General features: G+C 43.8%; 1 protein-coding gene across 2 annotated transcripts in view; it reads left to right on the top strand.

The window, feature by feature from the left end:
• The window catches only part of frmd6 (FERM domain containing 6), a 117,874-nt gene that overhangs the window by 79,349 nt on the left and 18,729 nt on the right, over positions 1-19,796 (top strand). For both annotated transcript variants that reach the window (XM_067991635.1, XM_067991633.1), the window contains exons 7-10: positions 5,793-5,948; positions 9,310-9,375; positions 15,582-15,650; positions 19,201-19,375. In XM_067991635.1, coding sequence (XP_067847736.1) covers positions 5,793-5,948; positions 9,310-9,375; positions 15,582-15,650; positions 19,201-19,375 — 466 coding nt within the window. The remainder of the gene's footprint in view (positions 1-5,792; positions 5,949-9,309; positions 9,376-15,581; positions 15,651-19,200; positions 19,376-19,796) is intronic.

The following is a 19,796-nucleotide window of genomic DNA, read 5'->3' as shown; positions in this document are numbered from 1 at the left end:
CGATCTAATTTAAGCAACGATAAAACAGGGGTCATTTCGAATTGCAGCTGAGAAAGGCTGATGCTAGAATCTTAAAGATGAATTGTTGTATTTCATTATGCTGGTAGATAGAAGTTCATTACTTTGAATTGATTTTTTTGTCAATTTTTTTTTTACTCTTTATTTTTGAGGCTCCTACATTCATTTGGAAGCCTCCTTTGAGTCTGTTTCTTGTTTGGAGAATTTCCCTAAAATTAAGGGGAAGACTGAAAAATGTTCTTCCCCGTGGAGATTCTCATCTTTATCATTTATCTGTTGGAGGAACAGCATGCAACCTGGAAAGTCAAGCTCATAAAGGCTGCACAGGGTGATTTGTGAATACACTTTTAGGATAAATATAATGTGGAGATGCCGGTGATGGACTGGGGTGGACAAATGTAAGGAGTCGCACAACACCAGGTTATAGTCCAACAGCTTTCTTTGAAATCACAAGCTTTCGGAGCTTTGCTCCTTCATCAGGTGAGCACAAAAAAAGCTGATTTCAAATAAAGCTGTTGGACTATAACCTGAGGATAAATATAGGCCTACTGCCTGAAATGTACAGAGTATTAATGGCAGCTTGCAGCCATTGCACTTACTTTTGCTGACCATGTGGGGTCATTAAACCTCATCCTGCATTGAGGAAGGGAGTTATGGAGGTGCCACTCACTAACTGTGCTCCTTCTTGTATTGGCAGGTCTCTTGCCATCTACCAGTACTCCCCCTCCCCAAGCCTCATTTCAGTCAGAATCATATTTATGTTACTATCTGAGAAATTTCAGGCTTACTTCTTCCTGGTTCCTTTTTGATCCAGAGTTTGACATTGCTGATGTTGGTATTGCTTCACGTGCAGTCCAGCTCAGTGCAGCACTTCTGCTTTTACCAGTGCTTCCTTCGTCCCACCCCCATCAATCTTCCGGGGCTCCCAGCATAAGTGGACAAATGCTTGTGTCCTGTCTCGCAATATTTTTAATTAGCTGACCCTAGAATTTAGGATGGGGCCAACGACAGGCCGGTTGGGTGGGTAAGAATCCTGCTTCACCTCACTCATGACAGCAGATCGCAGAACTCATAATTTCGGGGCCGTTGTGTGTTTTTCGAAGGTGGAGTAACAGTTCTTTTTGTTTTGGCCATTAAGAAGCATAACAGGATGCAGCCAGCCAGAGATAATTACAACAAGAAGAGATATGTCACCACGCAAATAATTGGAGAATTTTTTGCAAGTTCCTCCCACCAAACATGGTTCCTGATGTGGGGATTAACCATCTGTTTGAACACAACCTCTTGAGTATGAAAATCGAGCACAACATGTTTCTTGAAGTCTATCTTTTTCAGGACAACATAACGTGTATACATAAATCCTTTAAAGGTTATGGATTTGATTTTCCTGTTGTTGGCAGGGTGGGACAGGGTGGGACCTGGGCCTGCCATAACCCTGACCCATTTTCCTAGATTTGGGCTCATCTGGGTAGGTTCCCAGTGGAATCAGTTCCACCAAGAGGGAGCCCACAATTGCAATGTGGAAAGATCTGGCAGAGCTGCATCGACACTACCTCTGCAGCACCTGTAGAGGCAGAGATGTTTAGAGGAGGAAGAACCTCAAAGAGGATAAAAGGAATTTTTTTTAGGCCTTGAGCGGGTTTTAAGGCCTGAAAAAAATAGTGTTTGGGGCCAATATAGAGGGAGAGGGAGCGGCTTTCTCCCTCCATCTATTGATTTAAGGGGCTGACTTTTTTTTATTCGTTCATGGGATGTGGGCGTCGCTGGTGAGGCCAGCATTTATTGCCCATCCCTAATTGCCCTTGAGAAGGTGGTGGTGAGCCGTCTTCTTGAACTGCTGCAGTCCTTGTGGTGAAGGTTCTCCCACAGTGCTGCTAGGAAGGGAGTTCCAGGATTTTGACCCAGTGATGATGAAGGAACGGTGATATATTTCCAAGTCAGGATGGTGTGTGACTTGGAGGGGAACGTACAGGTGGTGTTGTTCCCATGTGCCTGCTGCCCTTGTCCTTCTAGGTGGTAGAGGTCACGTGTTTGGGAGGTGCTGTCGAAGAAGCCTTGGTGAGTTGCTGCAGTGCATCCTGTGGATGGTACACACTGCAGCCACTGTGCGCCGGTGGTGAAGGGAGTGAATGTTTAGGATGGTGGATGGGGTGCCAATCAAGCGGGCTGCTTTGTCCTGGATGGTGTTGAGCTTCTTGAGTGTTGTTGGAGCTGCACTCATCCAGGCAAGTGGAGAGTATTCCATCACACTCCTGACTTGTGCCTTGTAGATGGTGGAAAGGCTTTGGGGAGTCAGGAGGTGATCACTTGCCACAGAATACCCAACTTCTGACCTGCTCTTGTAGCCACAGACTGCTACCACCCCAGGAACTATTACTGTCTTTATCCTCGCAGTCCCTGGAGTCAGTGGAGATAGTAACATGAAAATGGGGCAGCTTGCCAGATGCCAGCTGCCCGTCATTATTTACATCAGGCCAGCTGCCGTCCCGGTGGGAATGGTGGGAGGGAAATAGTGTGGGGCGGGAATACAGCAGTAGGCCTCACCACACAATTTTCCCTCGTTTTCTGCTGCAATCCTGCCTGATTTCAGGTCGGATAGCACAGGGTAGATGCAGCCCCGTATCTACTTAACATCCTTTTGCAGATGTTTGAAACTCATGACAAAGATCGTGGAATTTATAAAACCAGATGTCATAGGATTACGTTGTAAGGATTGTTTTGGCATTTATGTCTACGGTTTAATGGGACAAACAAAACAGGTTTGGAAGATCAGTATTTAACTTCTTTAGACAGGGTTGTCAAACTTATTACTCTAGATTCAGAAGCATAGCTAGATGAAGTTTAGCCAAGATAGATTTTTTTCATCTTGATAGCACGGTTTGCTATTTATGTAGGCCTTTTCTTCTGGGTTCCACCTACATAATTTGAGTAGATTTATTGAAATGTTTGAAAGATTTGATCTTTTGATCATTTTGAACACCTGTAAGGTGTACAGTGGAGATGCGATTCTTTAATCACGCAATGCCAAATTTAAGTATTTCTATGTTGAAATATATACTAGTTCTTCACTTTTTATTAAGTTAGGTTACTACAAGAATACACTGACTGTTAGCAAGGAGAACTTTTTATAATTAATTGATTGGATAGGAAAGGGGCCCATGAGAATGATACAAGATGTCCTGTAATAACCCTTAATGCCGTCTTCTCTCAAAATAATTAGGTCAGCAATTTGCTGCTTATATGAGCTGAATATCCACAAAGACCTCAGTGCACAGACTTAAAAAACAACAGAACACAGAAACCACAAAATAACAGGGGACTTGTGCAACTATATAATTAAGATAAATCTCGGAGCATTTATAGACAATGCTTTGTGTCTATATATACTGAAACATATGTTTCTTTTTGAAAGCCCTGCAGAATAAACCTGTAGCTAAGTTTGCTTTGTAAATAAAATGTGTGTGTGTATATATGTGTGTGTGTGTTGTGTGATTATGAGGCACAGGATTTTAGACTGAAAAGTGAATTTGCCATTTTGAATAGGCTTTTTTTTATATTCACAAACTGTTAAAGTTTAGTCCCACAGAGTTGATCCAAATCCCAAACTGGCATATTTTGATCCAAATAAATTTAATGGTAGGCTGCAGCTGTGTGTTCCAGACTGGAAAAAACATAAAGTAGGGATTAGGGGAGAGCAAAATTCATATATCGTAACATCTGTAAAGTTCAAACGATTAGACTGTGGACTTGGAGACTAACAACTTGTGCTCACAGCTACTAACACCAGTGTGTTTTGATATAAGTCCAATATTTTTTCTTTTGATTTCAACTCCTTATTTTCTCAGCCTCTGGCCTCTGCTCCTGCAAAGCTTCAGACAAGAGATAAATACTAAGTAAAATGTGACTCCTCCACGCCTTTAATTTTGGTCCATTTTGGCAGTACATTGTGCTCATCCATTTGAAGGGCAGTTGGTGTTGACCAGGGAGTCTGATCTTTTTTGGTTTAGGAGATCTTAAAACTCAAGAGTCATCACACATAATATTAGCAACAGATTGCTGCATAGCAATCACTAGCCAAACACTTCACTGCTCATTGCCACTTCTTCAGTGCATTGTTTCAAATTACACTAAGAAAATTTGAAACAAAAGAGAAAAACAATTAGAATACATTGAAAATGTCAGATGTTCTTCCCAATCAATATATTTTGCATTATGCAAGAACTGAAAATATCACTCTGGTACCAACTTTTAAATTAAATATTTGAAGATCTATTGGGGCATATTTTGCTCTGCATGTAAAGTTAATATTAGATTTTAATGACAGGTTAGCAAAAGATTTTTTCTTTATCATGATGTAACCATGGGATATATTTTACAATAAACTGTACACATTGGGCTCAATTTTCAAATTAAAAAACAGGTGGGTTGGGGGCGGGGAGGGGCATTGAAATTGCCATCATTTCAGAACCGCTCCAACCCACCCATTTCCGGTTTTCACCGGGGTGGGACGAGGGGCGGGCGACCAACCCACTCCCAAGAGGCGGGTGGGGCCTTAAAACCTTCAGGCCTCCATTTTTCACTAATTCCCGATTTCAACCCTGGGGAGCCGGGATTCCCAGGCCTTCTGTTTTACGCCTCGTGAAAGGAGGCGAGAAGGTCCTTGACTAACAGGTAGGTGCCTAGAAAGGCATAGCTTGTGGGCCTGGAGGAGCAGGAGTGCTTCCCCCAGGCCCAACAAGCCTACCTGCACCGACCCCCGACCTCCAATCGCGGACCCCCGACCTCCAATCGCCGACCCCCGATCCCGGAACCCCAACCCCCGATCTCCCCACTCCGATCCTCCAACCCCGATGCCCCCCACCCACTCCGATCCTCCAACTCCCAACCCTCTCCCTCAATGACCGCGGACCCCCGCGATGACCCCGATCCCATCCCCCATGACTCGCGACCCTCATGCACCCTCATACCCACCCATGCCTCCCCCCCCATCCATACAAACAAAGACTTACCTGCAGACTTACCTGAAGACGTCCTCTCCCTGGCTGGTCTCCTGTCCGACTGAGACCAGCCTGTCAATCAGCCGGTCAGTCGGACCGGAAACCGACAAAAAAAACGTCCTTATGTCAAAATCGTAAGGACATCCGGGAAACCCGTACAAATGGGTTTCCCGACCTCAAATTGACCTCCCTGCCCCTTTCCCGGCTCCGTTTTAAAATGACCTCCATTATATTTTCTTTTAAGGAGTCAATTTTTATCTGAACACCCATTGCCGGATTGGCTGAGCTACTTATTAGTGTGCTCACATTATAATTTGTTGTTACCAGCTCATATGTAGAAGTGTACCATGAAAGTAATTATTTTCCATTGCATGGCAGTTTTGCAAATATTTGTCACTGGTAAATTGGAATATAATTCAATTAGAATATTGAGTTGTGCTGCATTGGAAGTATATTGATTCAGCACCCTGAAAACAACTAGACAGCATTGCGCATTTTGTATGTTCAGAGCTAGGCTGCTCTTTCTGTTGTACAGATCCCTGATCATAGTAGTGGTGTCTAATTATATGGAAAATGCCTGTTTAAAGGGGTTGGTTGCCTTTGTCGAGGACTGGTGAAAATACCTGAGACAAATTTGAAACAATTATGCAAGCAAATAGTGCAACAATGTTTTGGGGCTGCAGTGATGTTTCTCAATGTAGATTGTATAATTGTCACACACTGAATAACAATGTGCAAAACATATTTGACCTAAAAGAGCATTATTTACTCTTACAGGTGGTTACCAAGCGAGGAAAAGAATACATTTTGAAACACATTCCAAATATGCACAAGGACCAGTATGCACTTACAGCCTCAGAAGCACATCTCAAATACATCAAGGAGGCTGTACAGCTAGATGATGTGGCTGTTCATTATTACAGGCTATATAAGGTAAAGAACTGAATGAATATACTGTGGCTTCAGTTCAGACAGAATGCTGAGAATGTTTATTGAAAGCACTGACTGAAAGAATTTTCCATTTACTGAGATTTCTTTTTGTCTGATTGCTTTCACAACCTGGGAAGGTTACCAGTGATCAGGTTAGTGGACTGGTTGCCTGCAGCCATATTGGTGTTGCCAACCATAGTTCGGGGAAATCACAATCCAGGGAAAATGTTAAGACAGCAAGTGGCATTTCAGAGATGAAAGCACTGAAGCAACTCTGGTTAAATTGTGATTTGTGGCCTTGTAGCAAATGATTGAGGTGGGGGTTGGGGGGAGGGGGAGACATTTCACTGAGAAGGCAAAGACTCAGGGAGAGGGCAATATTTACTCCTAGCAATAACAACCCAATTATATGATGTATAGGTACAGCTTATGTCTGCAGCCTGTGTCTTTTGTTCAGCAACAGTTGAGACCACACAAAAATAAGAGTTTATTATCACAGTAACTGTCAGCCTGGTTTACATGTCTTCAAAATCCTCCAGGGATATTACACTGTGAAAAATGTATATGCACTTGAAAATTCTTCTTTGTCTCTCGCTATATTCTGATAAGGTAACCATGCTTATAGATGATCTTGTTTAACACAGAAAATACAAAGCCAAGCTCAGAAACATTGACCTCTGAACTAGCTCATTGTGTTTATGCATAAACTCTTATTCTTCTGTACCTATGTGTAAACTACGCATGTCAAATTAGCAGTGAATGCACAGCATGCTTTCTGTACAGACTTGTACCCTCCACAGGCTAAAAGTTGCCTGCTAACTGAAATCAGCTACTACAGTTTATCGTTTGTCGTTTGCCAACTGCCTGTTGTGAATCTTTGTTTTTAGTGCTCACTCTGTTAGTACTGAAAGAAGTGTATGAGAAAAAAAGTACTTAATTCATCATTATAACAAAAAGGAATAGAATAATGGGGGTTGTTCAATGACTGGTACTCATTTTCATCACAGTCTAGTTTTGATTAATATCTGTATAATCCAGTAACATCATTTGTTCACTATTATTCCTTGGTTGTATGGTGGCACTCATTAAATAAGGTAGAATCACAGCACTAGGATATGATTGTTGTACTTGATTTTCCTCCCACGAGCCAAATATGATATTGTATTTATGACACCAAATAGGGAAAGCAATGTACATTGTGTTTCCTGTTGGTGTGTGACCAGCACCCAGGCTTTAGTGGAAGAATAGATATTATCAAGTGCCATTTAATTAAGAAATTTGAAGTGTTAACAAATATGCTACGTTAATCTGTATCTACTTTATCTCCTGTGCTATCTTCTATCTTAACTACCTTTGAGATCTGGGACTAATAGATTTTTGCATTAATACTTATTTTTGTTTCACTCCAGCTGCCATGGGCCCATCTTTACTATGTTAACTTTTTTGATATTGGTTAATATTCCTGCATGTTTATCCACAGACAAAAGGTCTCACAAACATCATAGTACAGCAATACCACTATTTGACCATTCTCACAGAACCTAGTGTTATTCTTCTGTAAATATTAATCTGGGAAAAAATGATTCGTATTTCTTTGCTAAGTTATTTAGACTTTAGTAGTTATTCTGCTTATTGCTAGATGAAGCTGAAAAAGTTCCCCTTGTAATGTGACAGATTTTTCAATAGTTCCTCTTTAGGTAATACACTGATTAATCCTCAGGGCTCCCCAGTGTAACAATGGTAATTATAAATCAAAGGATCAATTCAAAGCCATGCTCAGCTACTCGTGAGACTGGCATTGTTCATACATACATCAGCTTCAAATGAATGAGCACTGATTAGAATGCAATCTCTGAACAGACTCTTTGGGCATGATTTTAGCCTGGAAAACAGGTGGGTTGGGGGCGGGGGCAGTAACAATTGCAAAAATCTTAAACCCGCCCTCAACCCACCCATTTCAGGTTTTCACTGGGTGGGACGAGGGGCGGGCAAGCAACCCGCTCTCTAGAGGCAGGTTGGGCATTAAAAGCTTTTAAGAAGGCTGCAGGCCTCCATTTTCAAAGCTTTTTGGCTTTAACCGCTGGGGGCCGGGATTCCCGGGCCTTCTCGGGCCATGTGAGAGGAGGCGAGAAGGCCCAAAACTGCAGATAAGTGCCTTTATTGCACTGCTTGTGGACCCAGAGGAGCAGGAGTGCTTCCCCCAGGCCCAACAAGCCTACCTGCAGCAAACGCCACCCATGATCTCTGATCGACCCCTACGATCTTTGACCCCCCCCCCCCCCCCACGATCTCCAATCCCCCCCAGGATCTTCGACCCCCACATGATCTCCGACCCCCCCCATGATCTCCAACCCTCCACGATCTCCGACGCCCCCCCTCGATAAACCCGACCCCCCCCCCATGATTTCTTATCTCACGATGACCCCTACCCCCCCCCCAATGACTGACCTCCCCCAATGACTGACAGCACCCCATGATTGACCTGCCGGTGACCCCCGACCCCCAGTGATCTCCGACTCTGACCCCCCCCCCCCGATGACTGACCCCCCCCCCAACCGTGATTGACAGCCTGCTGATTATTGACCTCCCTGTTGACCGACAGCCCCCACATGACTGACCCCCCCCCACCCTGGTGACCCCTGATGCCCCAGTGACCCCCAACCCCGACATCCCCACCCCGCCCACCGTTGACTGACCCCGCTCCGATGAATGACAGCCTCTCGATGACTGACAGCTCCCCCTAACTGACGCCCTAGATGATGGAGCCCCCCCCGATGTCAGACACCCCCACATGACTGACACCACCCCCCCCCATGACTGAACCCCCTCCCCACCCCCCCCCCAAATCTGGTGACCCACCCCATCTAACACTTGCCCGATTACGTCCTCTTCCTTTCTATTCTCCCGTCTGGCTGAGAGCCAGCCTATCAATCAGGCTGGGGCAGGAAACCGGCAAAAAAACCCGACGTCCTTATGTCCAAATCGTAAGGATGTTCGGGAAACCCGTACTTCTGGGATTCCCGTCAGGAATTCCATCCCCTCGCCCCCTTCTCGGCTCCGAGCTAAAATCATGCCCTTTGTCACAACTGTCTCAGCTCAGGGCTCTTCTTGTGCATCAGCAATGCAGGTATCAAAGACTGCTTATTTGGAAATATAGGTTGATGTACATAAATTGGTTGCAATTATTTAGCGCTGTCAGAAATTATTGCAAACGTATTTATCTACTGGATGCCTCACTGCTAGCACAACTAAAAGCTGATGAAATCAGCATGTACCCATCACCCATTAGCAAACTTCCACATTATGTTGGATGGGAATGATCTCTGATTGTACTTACATTGATGATACATTTTGTTGTGTTTAGGATAAAAGGGAAATTGATGCTTCACTGATGTTGGGTTTGACTCTTCAAGGACTTCAGATATTTCAGGTAAAGTTAGAAACAGTTTCATGCAAATCCAACTCGTGTTTCTCTTCTTGCCTTTTCAAGTTGCTAACCTGCATGGCCACCATCCACCTCGAAAGACGATGGTATAAGTGCCAAAGCAGTTCAGTTACTTTGCTGTGCTGCGATATCGTGACTGAAGAGTCCAATTCTTTATCGACATTTATGCCACAGACATAAATCATAGGTCGTTACTCACTGCCAGACTCTCAGCATGCTCTGTACTGATGAGGGTGACCATTGTAGCCAAACCTTCAGCGGGTACGCCAAAGCAAAAAGATAAGGAGCAAAGCCTTCAGAACAAAGCCCCCTTCTTGGCTGTGCAGACCAGGATCAAAGGCTTGAAAGGACAAGATACTTGGAGGTCAGCACAGCTGCAGGAGATACCGGAGGGCAGAGCGGAGTTGCAGCACCAACTGCCTAATGCTTTCTCCGCAGCAAATTTTGGTACAGAGATTTCTCCCTCAGCCTTTGTTCAACAAGAACTAGCAGCAAGGCAATAGCTCCCTTTTTTTAATGAAGCTGGGTCCTCTAAGTCCACTGTACTTGGCTCAATCTCTGACTCCACTCTCCTGCCATCTCACAATCCAGACTCCCAACCCTGCACTTTATGACTCACTGCCCGGCTCCACATGCCCCTGCACCTGGCCCCACAATCACTATAGAATCATAGAAGTTTACAACATGGAAACAGGCCCTTCGGCCCAACATGTCCATGTCGCCCAGTTTATACCACTAAGCTAGTCCCAGTTGCCTGCACTTGGCCCATATCCCTCTGTAAACTATATAAACATTTAGAATAGGAAAACCTTATTTAACACTTTCCCCATCTGTCACAAATATAGTAGCCATGATGTGGAGATGCCGGTGATGGACTGGGGTTGACAATTGTAAACAATTTTACAACACCAAGTTATAGTCCAGCAATTTTATTTAAAATTCACAAGCTTTCGGAGGCTTCCTCCTTCCTCAGGTGAACGAAATGAAATCCTCGAAATGAAATCGCATTTATAATTCACAGAACAATGCTTGGTGATTACAGACAGTTTTTTCAACTGCCCGTTGCCAAGGCAATCAGTGTGCAGACAGACAGGTGTTACCTGCAAGGTCTCAGAATATACAATTGTAAACAATTTTACAACACCAAGTTATAGTCCAGCAATTTTATTTTAAATTCACACACCGGCATCTCCACATCAGAATATACAAATCACCAAAAAAAAACAACAAACAAAAAAAGAGATAGAGAGGTAGAAACATAGAAAAGACAGCAACTGACCCGTTATATTAAAAACAGATAACATTTGTTCGCTGGTGGGGTAACGTGTAGCGTGACATGAACCCAAGATCCCGGTTGAGGCCGTCCTCATGGGTGCGGAACTTGGCTATCAATTTCTGCTCGACGATTTTGCGTTGTCGTGTGTCTCGAAGGCCGCCTTGGAGTACGCTTACCCGAAGGTCGGTGGATGAATGTCCATGACTGCTGAAGTGTTCCCGGACTGGGAGGGAACCCTCCTGTCTGGCGATTGTTGCACGGTGTCCGTTCATCCGTTGTTGCAGCGTCTGCATGGTCTCGCCAATGTACCATGCTCTGGGGCATCCTTTCCTGCAACGTAAGAGGTAGACAACGTTGGCCGAGTCACGGGAGTATGAACCATGCACCTGGTGGGTGGTGTCCTCTCGTGTGATGGTGGTATCTGTGTCGATGATGTAGCATGTCTTGCAGAGGTTACCGTGGCAGGGTTGTGTGGTGTCGTGGACGCTGTTCTCTTGAAAGCTAGGTAATTTGCTGCGAACGATGGTCTGTTTGAGGTTGGGTGGCTGTTTAAAGGCGAGTAGTGGAGTTGTGGGGATGGCCATAGCGAGGTGTTCGTTGTCATTGATGACATGTTGAAGGCTGCGGAGAACATGGCGTAGTTTCTCCGCTCCGGGGAAGTACTGGACGACAAAGGGTACTCTGTTGGTTGCGTCCCGTGTTAGTCTCCTGAGGAGGTCTATGCGATTTTTTGCTGTGGCCCGTCGGAACTGTCGATCGATGAGTCGAGCGTCATATCCCGTTCTTACTAGGGCGTCTTTCAGCGTCTGTAGGTGTCCATCGCGTTCCTCCTCGTCTGAGCAGACCCTGTGTATTCGCAGGGCCTGTCCATAGGGGATGGCCTCTTTGACGTGGTTAGGGTGGAAGCTGGAAAAGTGGAGCATCGTGAGGTTGTCTGTGGGCTTGCGGTAGAGTGAGTTGCTGAGGTGCCCGTCAGTAACAGACCTCCGATGCAGGTAATGTATAAAACACTCCTCTCTTCTATCACTCCGTTAATCAGCTTTTACAACAAAAACTTACAAACCTCTGCAAGAAATACAGATAAATTTCTAATTTGTATATTGTTAACTATTTTTACAAAAAGTTAATATATATATCCTACCTCTATACAAGAAAGTTTTGAATTTTAAATTCTTTATAAGTTGGCCTCCCACTTGCAAAGGGATTGAGCGGGAAAACAACCCTGGTCCTGGCCTGCCGCACCCCGCGATACCCCGCTCCCCAGTCCTAGCCTCCTATACCCCACGGCCTCCTGCAGCCTCCCTCACCCCATGGCCTCCTGCAGCCTCCCTCACCCCATGGCCTCCTGCAGCCTCCCTCACCCCGACAGGCCCAGTCCAGGCCTCCCTCACCCCACGGCCTCCTGCAGCCTCCCTCACCCTGGCGGCCCCGGTCCCGGCCTCCCTCACCCTGGCGGCCCCGGTCCCGGCCTCCCTCACCCTGGCGGCCCCGGTCCCGGCCTCCCTCACCCTGGCGGCCCCGGTCCCGGCCTCCCTCACCCTGGCGGCCCCGGTCCCGGCCTCCCTCACCCTGGCGGCCCCGGTCCCGGCCTCCCTCACCCTGGCGGCCCCTGTCCCGGCCTCCTGCACCTATTGCTGACTTCTGCTACTGATAGTCTGCCAACCCCTGCCTCAGACCCTCACTTTCCACTGGTCACCACCTCCTTGAACTACCCTCAAGCATGGGCTCCAACCACCATCCGGACCTGGACACCTTTCAGCACCAACAGGTAATGTGTTCCTCGCAATCTGGCCCAGAGTTTGGATCGTGCTTGGTTTCTTCCTCTTGCTAAACTATTCAACTTCAAAAATTATTGTAATTTCAAGCCACTCATTTCCACAATAGAATTTTTGTATTTAGATTAATTTGACACTTTTTGATTTAATTTGAAAGATAATAATCATAAGAAGCGGAAGAAACTTTAAACATTTTAATTCTTTTCTTTTAAGCCAATAGATTTAGTAGCATTAATGTATATCAGCTGTTTCACTGTTCTATTTCACCACATTAATGGACTCTTCTTTCTGCCTGAATGGCTGTAGGGCAAGGATCACTGTTACAATGCTCCTATACAAAGACTAGCTCACTGTCCAGCAAGAATGACCCCAATTGACAATATATTTCACAATATCAGAGTGAGAAATCACAGTCCATTCCCTGAAGGCCAGAAACAGCATTTGAGGTGAAGGAAGGGGACACAAATTGGGTTTAAAGATAACTCAAAATGAAGGAGCAAAAAACATTGTGAAGATTTTATAAATAAAAAAAATCATGGGTTTCATGAAACTACATTTTATTATAGTCAGGTTCTGCTTTGTGTGTGATATAGCTAAATGATTAAAAATCACTGACTCATTAACAGGTGTATAGCGTGTAGACTGCCTGCCCTTCATACTGTATAGCTTATTTGAAGTTGTGGACACTATGGGCCTAATTTTATACTCTAATTTTGCACTCAAACCAAATCGATGCATAATTCACTATTTTATGCTATGTTTCTGTTATCTTATATTTTTGAATGTTACAGTTTTGCAGAACAGTGCTATATTTCTATTAGGAGATAACAATTTCTGTTGAATTCAATTGCCAGAGCTTTCACTTTGTATTGCAGTAGTGGGTGGCCGAGCCAATGGTGATGTATCAGTAAATGGAAACTTCTCCTCACTCCTCACCTCCAAAAAATCAATTTGGCAGAGTAGTGCCTTGTGAGCCAGATAACATGGGTCATCTCCTTCATGTTACGTGAAAGGAGGCGAGAAGGCCCGAAATTGCAGGTAAGTACCTTTCTGGATCAGCTTGTGGGCCCGGAGGAGCAGGAGTGCATCCCCCAGGCCCAACAAGCCTACCTGCAATGACCACCCCCCCCCACCCCACCCCACAACAATCGTGGACATCTTCCAACGATTGTGGACCCCTGCAATGAACCTGATCCTCCCCTCAACGGTCGTGGACCCCGATCCCTTCCCCATGACTGACTCTCCCCATGCCCACCAGTGCCCCTGTGCCCACCCATACTCATCAATGCTCGGTGCCCACCCATGCCCCCCGTGCCCACCCATGTCCCCATGCCTTCCCCCATTCATACAATCAAAGACTTACTTGAAGACTTATCTGAACACGCCCTCTCCCTGGCTGCTCTCCCATCCAACTGAGGCCAGCCTGTGAATTAGGCCGGTCAGTCTTACGGCAAACCAACAAAAAAAAAGACATCCTTACGTCAAAATCGTAAGGACGTCCGGGAAACCCATACTTCCGGTTTACCCGTCCGCAATTTAACCCCCCCCCCCCCCCACCCCTTCCCATCTCGGGGTCAAAATCTGTCCAGGATTCCACATTGAAAGTTTACCTTGCTGTATCTAAAACTTTTTCTTTAAAAGCAATCCATTTATTTTGATTGTTCACAAAATCTGCAGTTTTGCTAGTAAGAGACACAAAAATAGCTTTGGTGGTTACATAGAAATTTCAAATTAAGCTCTCCATGTGATTCAGCAGAAGGCAAGTAGATGCTGATATGGAGCAATGCAATCACTGTAATCATTGTAATTTTCACACAGCGGTGTTTCTGTAACATATCCAAAAATACAATGTAATTAAAATGCTCCATTTTCCTGAGAGTCCAGTATAAATAGAAACACGTTCCATATGTCTGTGTTTTGTTCTCATGATTTTGTTCAGTGTTCAGCTTTTGGGTTTCTGCATAATTGCCATTTAGTAAAGCAGTACGGACAAGGAAAATGGACTCTCTCATTTTCAGTAACTGGAACATAACACACCCCTTCCTCACTCTTTCCCCCCATCCCCCAAACATTTACTGCCCAGTACAAAGGATAATGGATTCAGGATATAGATAACAAGTTATTTCCTCAGGGCAGTGTCCTAGGCCCAACCATCTTCAGCTGCTTCATCAATGACCTTCCCTCCATCATAAGGTCAGAAATGGGGACGCTCGCTGATGATTGCACAGTGTTCAGTTCCATTCGCAACCTCTCAGATAATGAAGCAGTCCGTGCCCGCATGCAGCAAGACCTGGACAACATCCAGGCTTGGGCTGATAAGTGGCAAGTAACATTCGTGCCAGATAAGTGCCAGGCAATGACAATCTCCAACAAAAAAGAGTCTAAACACCTCCCCTTGACATTCAACAGCATTACCATCGCCAAATCCCCCACCATCAACATTCTGGGGGTCACCATTGACCAGAAACTAAACTGGACCAGCCACATAAATACTGTTGCTACCAGAGCAGGTCAGAGGCTGGTCAGAGGGTATTCTGCGGCGAGTGACTCACCTCCTGACTCCCCAAAGCCTTTCCACCATCTACAAGGCACAAGTCAGGAGTGTGATGGAATACTCTCCACTTGCCTGGATGCGTGCAGCTCCAACAACACTCAAGAAGCTCGACACCATCCAGGAAAAAGCAGCCCGCTTGATTGGCCCCATCCACCACCCTAAACATTCACTCCCATCACCACCAAGGCACCGCGGCTGCAGTGTGTACCATCCACAGGATGCACTGCAGCAACTCGCCAAGGCTTCTTCGACAGCACCTCCCACACCCGCGACCTCTACCACCTAGAAGGACGAGGGTAGCAGGCACATGGGAACAACACCCCGACCTGCACGTTTCCCTCCAAGTCACACACCATCCCGACTTGGAAATATATTGCCATTCCTTCATCGTCGCTGGGTCAAAATCCTGGAACTCCCTACCTAACAGCACTATAGGAGAACCTTCACCACACGGACTGCAGCAGCTCACCACCACCTTCTCAAGGGCATTTAGGGATGGGTAATAAATGCTGGCCTTGCCAGTGACGCCCACATCCCATGAACGAATTTTAAAAAAATATTTCTCACATGATGTAATGTTTTTCAGGTTGTTGGTGAATCTAAACAATTGTTGTATGATTTTCCTTGGACCAATGTTGGCAAGCTCGTGTTTGTGGTAAGTTAGGAAATTTATAACAAAACTCTTTTTTCCCTAAATTATGAAAGAAGGAAAATCTGTTTCTTGCCAATAATGTCTTATTTCAACTGAGCCAATAATGTCTTATTGGCTCAGTTGAAATCCAGAATCTAAAAGGAGTCAGAAGTTGTATTTGCACCAGAAGGGGATGGTTGTCAGTGGAGCGATGCACATTGCTTTAGCATCATTCACAGCTCCGTTTCCCAGATTTGAAATCTGAGTTACAAACATACAAACTAGAACATTTATTTCAGCCTCATCAGAAATCCCTGTACATAAACAGCATCCTTTAACAAAAAGTAACAAATATGCTGACCTCACAGTATGTGGGTGTGCTGGAGTGAAAACATATATATTTATGTTAAAAGAGTCTTGTATATTTCTTATAAATATCCTTACCATTTTGTGATGTTTACCATTGCTCTTCTTTAAATCTAAGGAAGTAATATAAAAGTTGTATAAATAGATTATTACCCCTTAGTGACGTACGAATATAGACATTATTATTGATGAAATGAAGATGAGAGTTTGCCAAGTACAAACAGTGCACAGTGTAATCTTAAAAGAGTAATTATACCCTCTAGAAGAGTGGAATGTCTTTTGGTATATAACTTTTGCCAGATTTATAGGAAAAGAAACCATTAACAGTAATAATTTGATAATGCAACAGTGTTCATTTCATTCTTGCTGGTCTTTTTACTTCATTGAAATGCATAGGATTATCACAAAGATAAGGGAGGCCATTTGGTTCATGTGGCCCATCCTTCCATATAAAATTACCATTCCCTCCATCATCACACCACCTTGAATGACCCCCAGAGTTTTTAACCTCCACTCCCCTGCCTGGAAGACCATTGCAGGTAATAGTCACACTTTGCACTTCCTGACATCATTCTTGAACTTGCCTTCTACCAGTTTGTCCTGCAGTCACGGTTTAACTTTAAACAAGAGGGCAGTTTATAATCCTCAATCTCTCCCCATACACATGTAAACACACGTTGAAATTTGTCTATATTTTTAATTTCATTTTATGGAAAACATTGAAAGTAAGTTTGGCATGTGTTTAAATTCACAAAAGTTATGTAAAATGGCAAATTTGAAATAAACTCCAAATTCTAAATGTTGCAACAACTCAACAGGCTCAACTGAATGACTGACAGACTTTAAAAGATGAATATAATATTGATTTGATGCATTATCACTTCATAGTTTCAATGTTTAGACTGAAATATTTGCTTGAATGAGTCTGAGTTCAGCAATAATAGTAATTATAACCTGATGCATCTGCTTTAATGAGTATACTGAAGCAAATAATTGCCTCACATGCAAAAGAATGCAGAATTTATATCTTGTAGCTTAACATTAGTGGTGACATTCCATGGATTCAAACACCAAACTGCAAACTATTTAACTAATTTGACCAGCTGGCAGTATCTGGTACAGAAAATCAACATCACAAAGCTGCCAGTAAAAGCACAACTGTGAAGATTTAAATACCTGCGTGACACTGTGATTTGAGAAAATCGCTGTTCATCCCCACACATCTGCTTAGAGTGCTGCCAAGCTTTCATTCCCACAGTCTGAAAAATAATTCAGCTTTCCATATTAAATGTTAAGTATGCATCTTTGTCAGCAATCATTGGACTCTTAGGAACAGCTCAGCTGCCATCAAAAAATTGACAAGTTAATATGGATAGAAGAAACTTTTGTAGTGGAGCAATCATGATGTCATGATGTGATAACTTTAGGATTCTTATTTGAAATGTCCGTAAAGGATGATTTCAACTCAAATTCTCATGGAAAGGAATCTTCGCAGATTAGCAGCACTAATCAACACATGTTCCTTTTGCCAGTGGATGGGGGAGGGGATCTTGACCCCAGTTCATAGGGTAACTCAGATTAGATTTGTCAAATGTCTCTCATTATGGCTGCTTTCTATTTGTTCAAACAAAGCAGAAAGTGGCTATTTTCTGTTGGTTATTTTGTTCTGAATTTGTAAGACCGTGGCTATCTGATGTCAGCAAATGCAGTACAATTTTCGATCTGTTCGCATACACACATTAGGGCCAAAATTCCACGGTCCTTCCAGCTCATGTCCGCGGCAACTCAAACAGGAGTGCAGCAGAAGAGCCAGAAAACAGACTGTGACCCAGATACACCAGGTCCCTGCCTATCTGTGCTGCCAGTATCACGGGGCCTTGTAAAGGGCAGAACCTCTGTCCACTCGTTACAAGGTAATCCACATCAGAGGGAGCATGGCTAACAGCAGGGAACCCCAGGCCCGAGGTTTCCTTGGTCCTGGCCTCTCAGAGGCCTTGCGTTGAAGTGGCATCTGGTACGCTCAATATGTCCTTTGTTCTGATTCACTAGAATTTACAGTCAAGCTAGTTAAGTATATCAAAAGTTTTGCAATTAATCCACCTGATGAATCAGGGTTAAAAGCAGTCTCTGATTCTCTCACAGACTTCACTGATACTTTGACAGAGAACAATTACTATTTAATCATGGTTATTTAGGTTGTTAAAACAACCTGTATGATATTTAATTGTTAGTATGTGATTTTCAATAATTGTGCTATTTTTGCTTTATTAAAGAAAATGTATCTGTCAGAAATCTTTCTATTCAGGGAGATGTTCTGGGAATCACTCGTTTTTGAATATTACAAATTAAAAATTGTTACTCCATTTTGAATTTAATTTCTCCTCCACTTTTTGCTCCCTTCCCTAAATACCACACTGTTTTTGAAATAATGCAGTCAGTCTGCTCCCAGGTTTCTTCCTCTTTCAAGCTAGCTACTAGAAGATCCATAAGAGACCTTGGGCCATTTGGCCTCTGATTTTGCCTCTTTCCCTATGGGGAAGCAAATGGCCTTTTGATCTGCACCATTCTTGAGAGAATGGCTGAGATCAGTAACTTCATACGTGAGGAATAATGGCCATGAATGTGTAGGGGAGGGTGTTGACATACCAATACTTCATGCAACCATTCTAAAAGTATTTTGATTGTGTGTTCAAAATTGATGGAAGAGGCTCATTTTAAATTGACATGAAGTTGGCTAATGAATTGTCCACTGAAGATACTGCATCTGAAGTACCCCAAAGCATTTGCAAGCACAGATGTTACTGTTACAAGATGTTACTGTGACATTTTGTTGCTAAGTCTATGAGGCATCTTGCCAGACAAGGCTTTCTTGCTGTAAATTAATCTGTTTATAAATAGAGAACTTTGCCAAATGAAGTAGTCCTATTAAATCACTTTCTTACACAGTATTTCCCTTTTACAGGCGTATGTCTCAGCATCGTGTAAAAATTTGATATGTTCTTTTTGGTTCTGTAAGAATGGTTGAATTATAAGAACTCTCTTTGGAAACTTCTTCAGTTTACATTACCGTACACTTCCAGTCTTAAATTGCCATATCATTCCTCACAAGCGATCCAGAATCTGCAGGCCCAAGTTTAAAGTAATATTGGAGGACTTGTTTTACGTCATGTTTTATGCTGGTTGCACAGATTTTGCCTTTTGTTTACAGGGGAAGAAGTTTGAGATCCTGCCGGATGGCCTGCCTTCAGCTAGAAAACTCATTTACTACACTGGCTGTCCCTTGCGCTCCAGACATCTGCTCCAGCTGCTCAGTAACAGCCATCGTCTCTACATGAACCTGCAGCCAGTCCTGCGACAGGTCAGGAAACTGGAAGAGAATGAAGGTATTTTTTAAAATCCGGATGTTTTACGGGTAGAAGTATTAGTGCAACCTTTTGGATTCTGAATTTCCACTGAAATGAAGTGTTACGTTTGCATCATAGTTACTGAGCAACTATCATTGTTTCTTCAGTTCTCCCAGGGGAAGTGCGATCGATGGCATGTCACTCTTCCTCAGAGCCACGATGCCATGTTTTGTGGTTTAATAAGAGCCATGCAGTGACTTGGGACACTTAGCTGCAAATATCTATTTGTCAACATATTTCAAATAGCAGAGCAAAGCCCGTGACATTATGCTTGAAAGTTTGATTATATATTAAAATAGGAAGAAATTAAAGAAAAACTAATAAAATTGAGGGATTTTTTAGGATATATCTGAATATATTTATCTACAGTGTATTAAAATCTTACGTCTGTATACATTTC

This window comes from Heptranchias perlo, chromosome 10, assembly GCF_035084215.1.
Source record: "Heptranchias perlo isolate sHepPer1 chromosome 10, sHepPer1.hap1, whole genome shotgun sequence".
NCBI lineage: Eukaryota > Metazoa > Chordata > Chondrichthyes > Hexanchiformes > Hexanchidae > Heptranchias > Heptranchias perlo.
The sequence above is the reverse complement of the archived record's forward strand: the minus strand, read 5'-3'. Positions and strand labels throughout refer to the sequence as shown.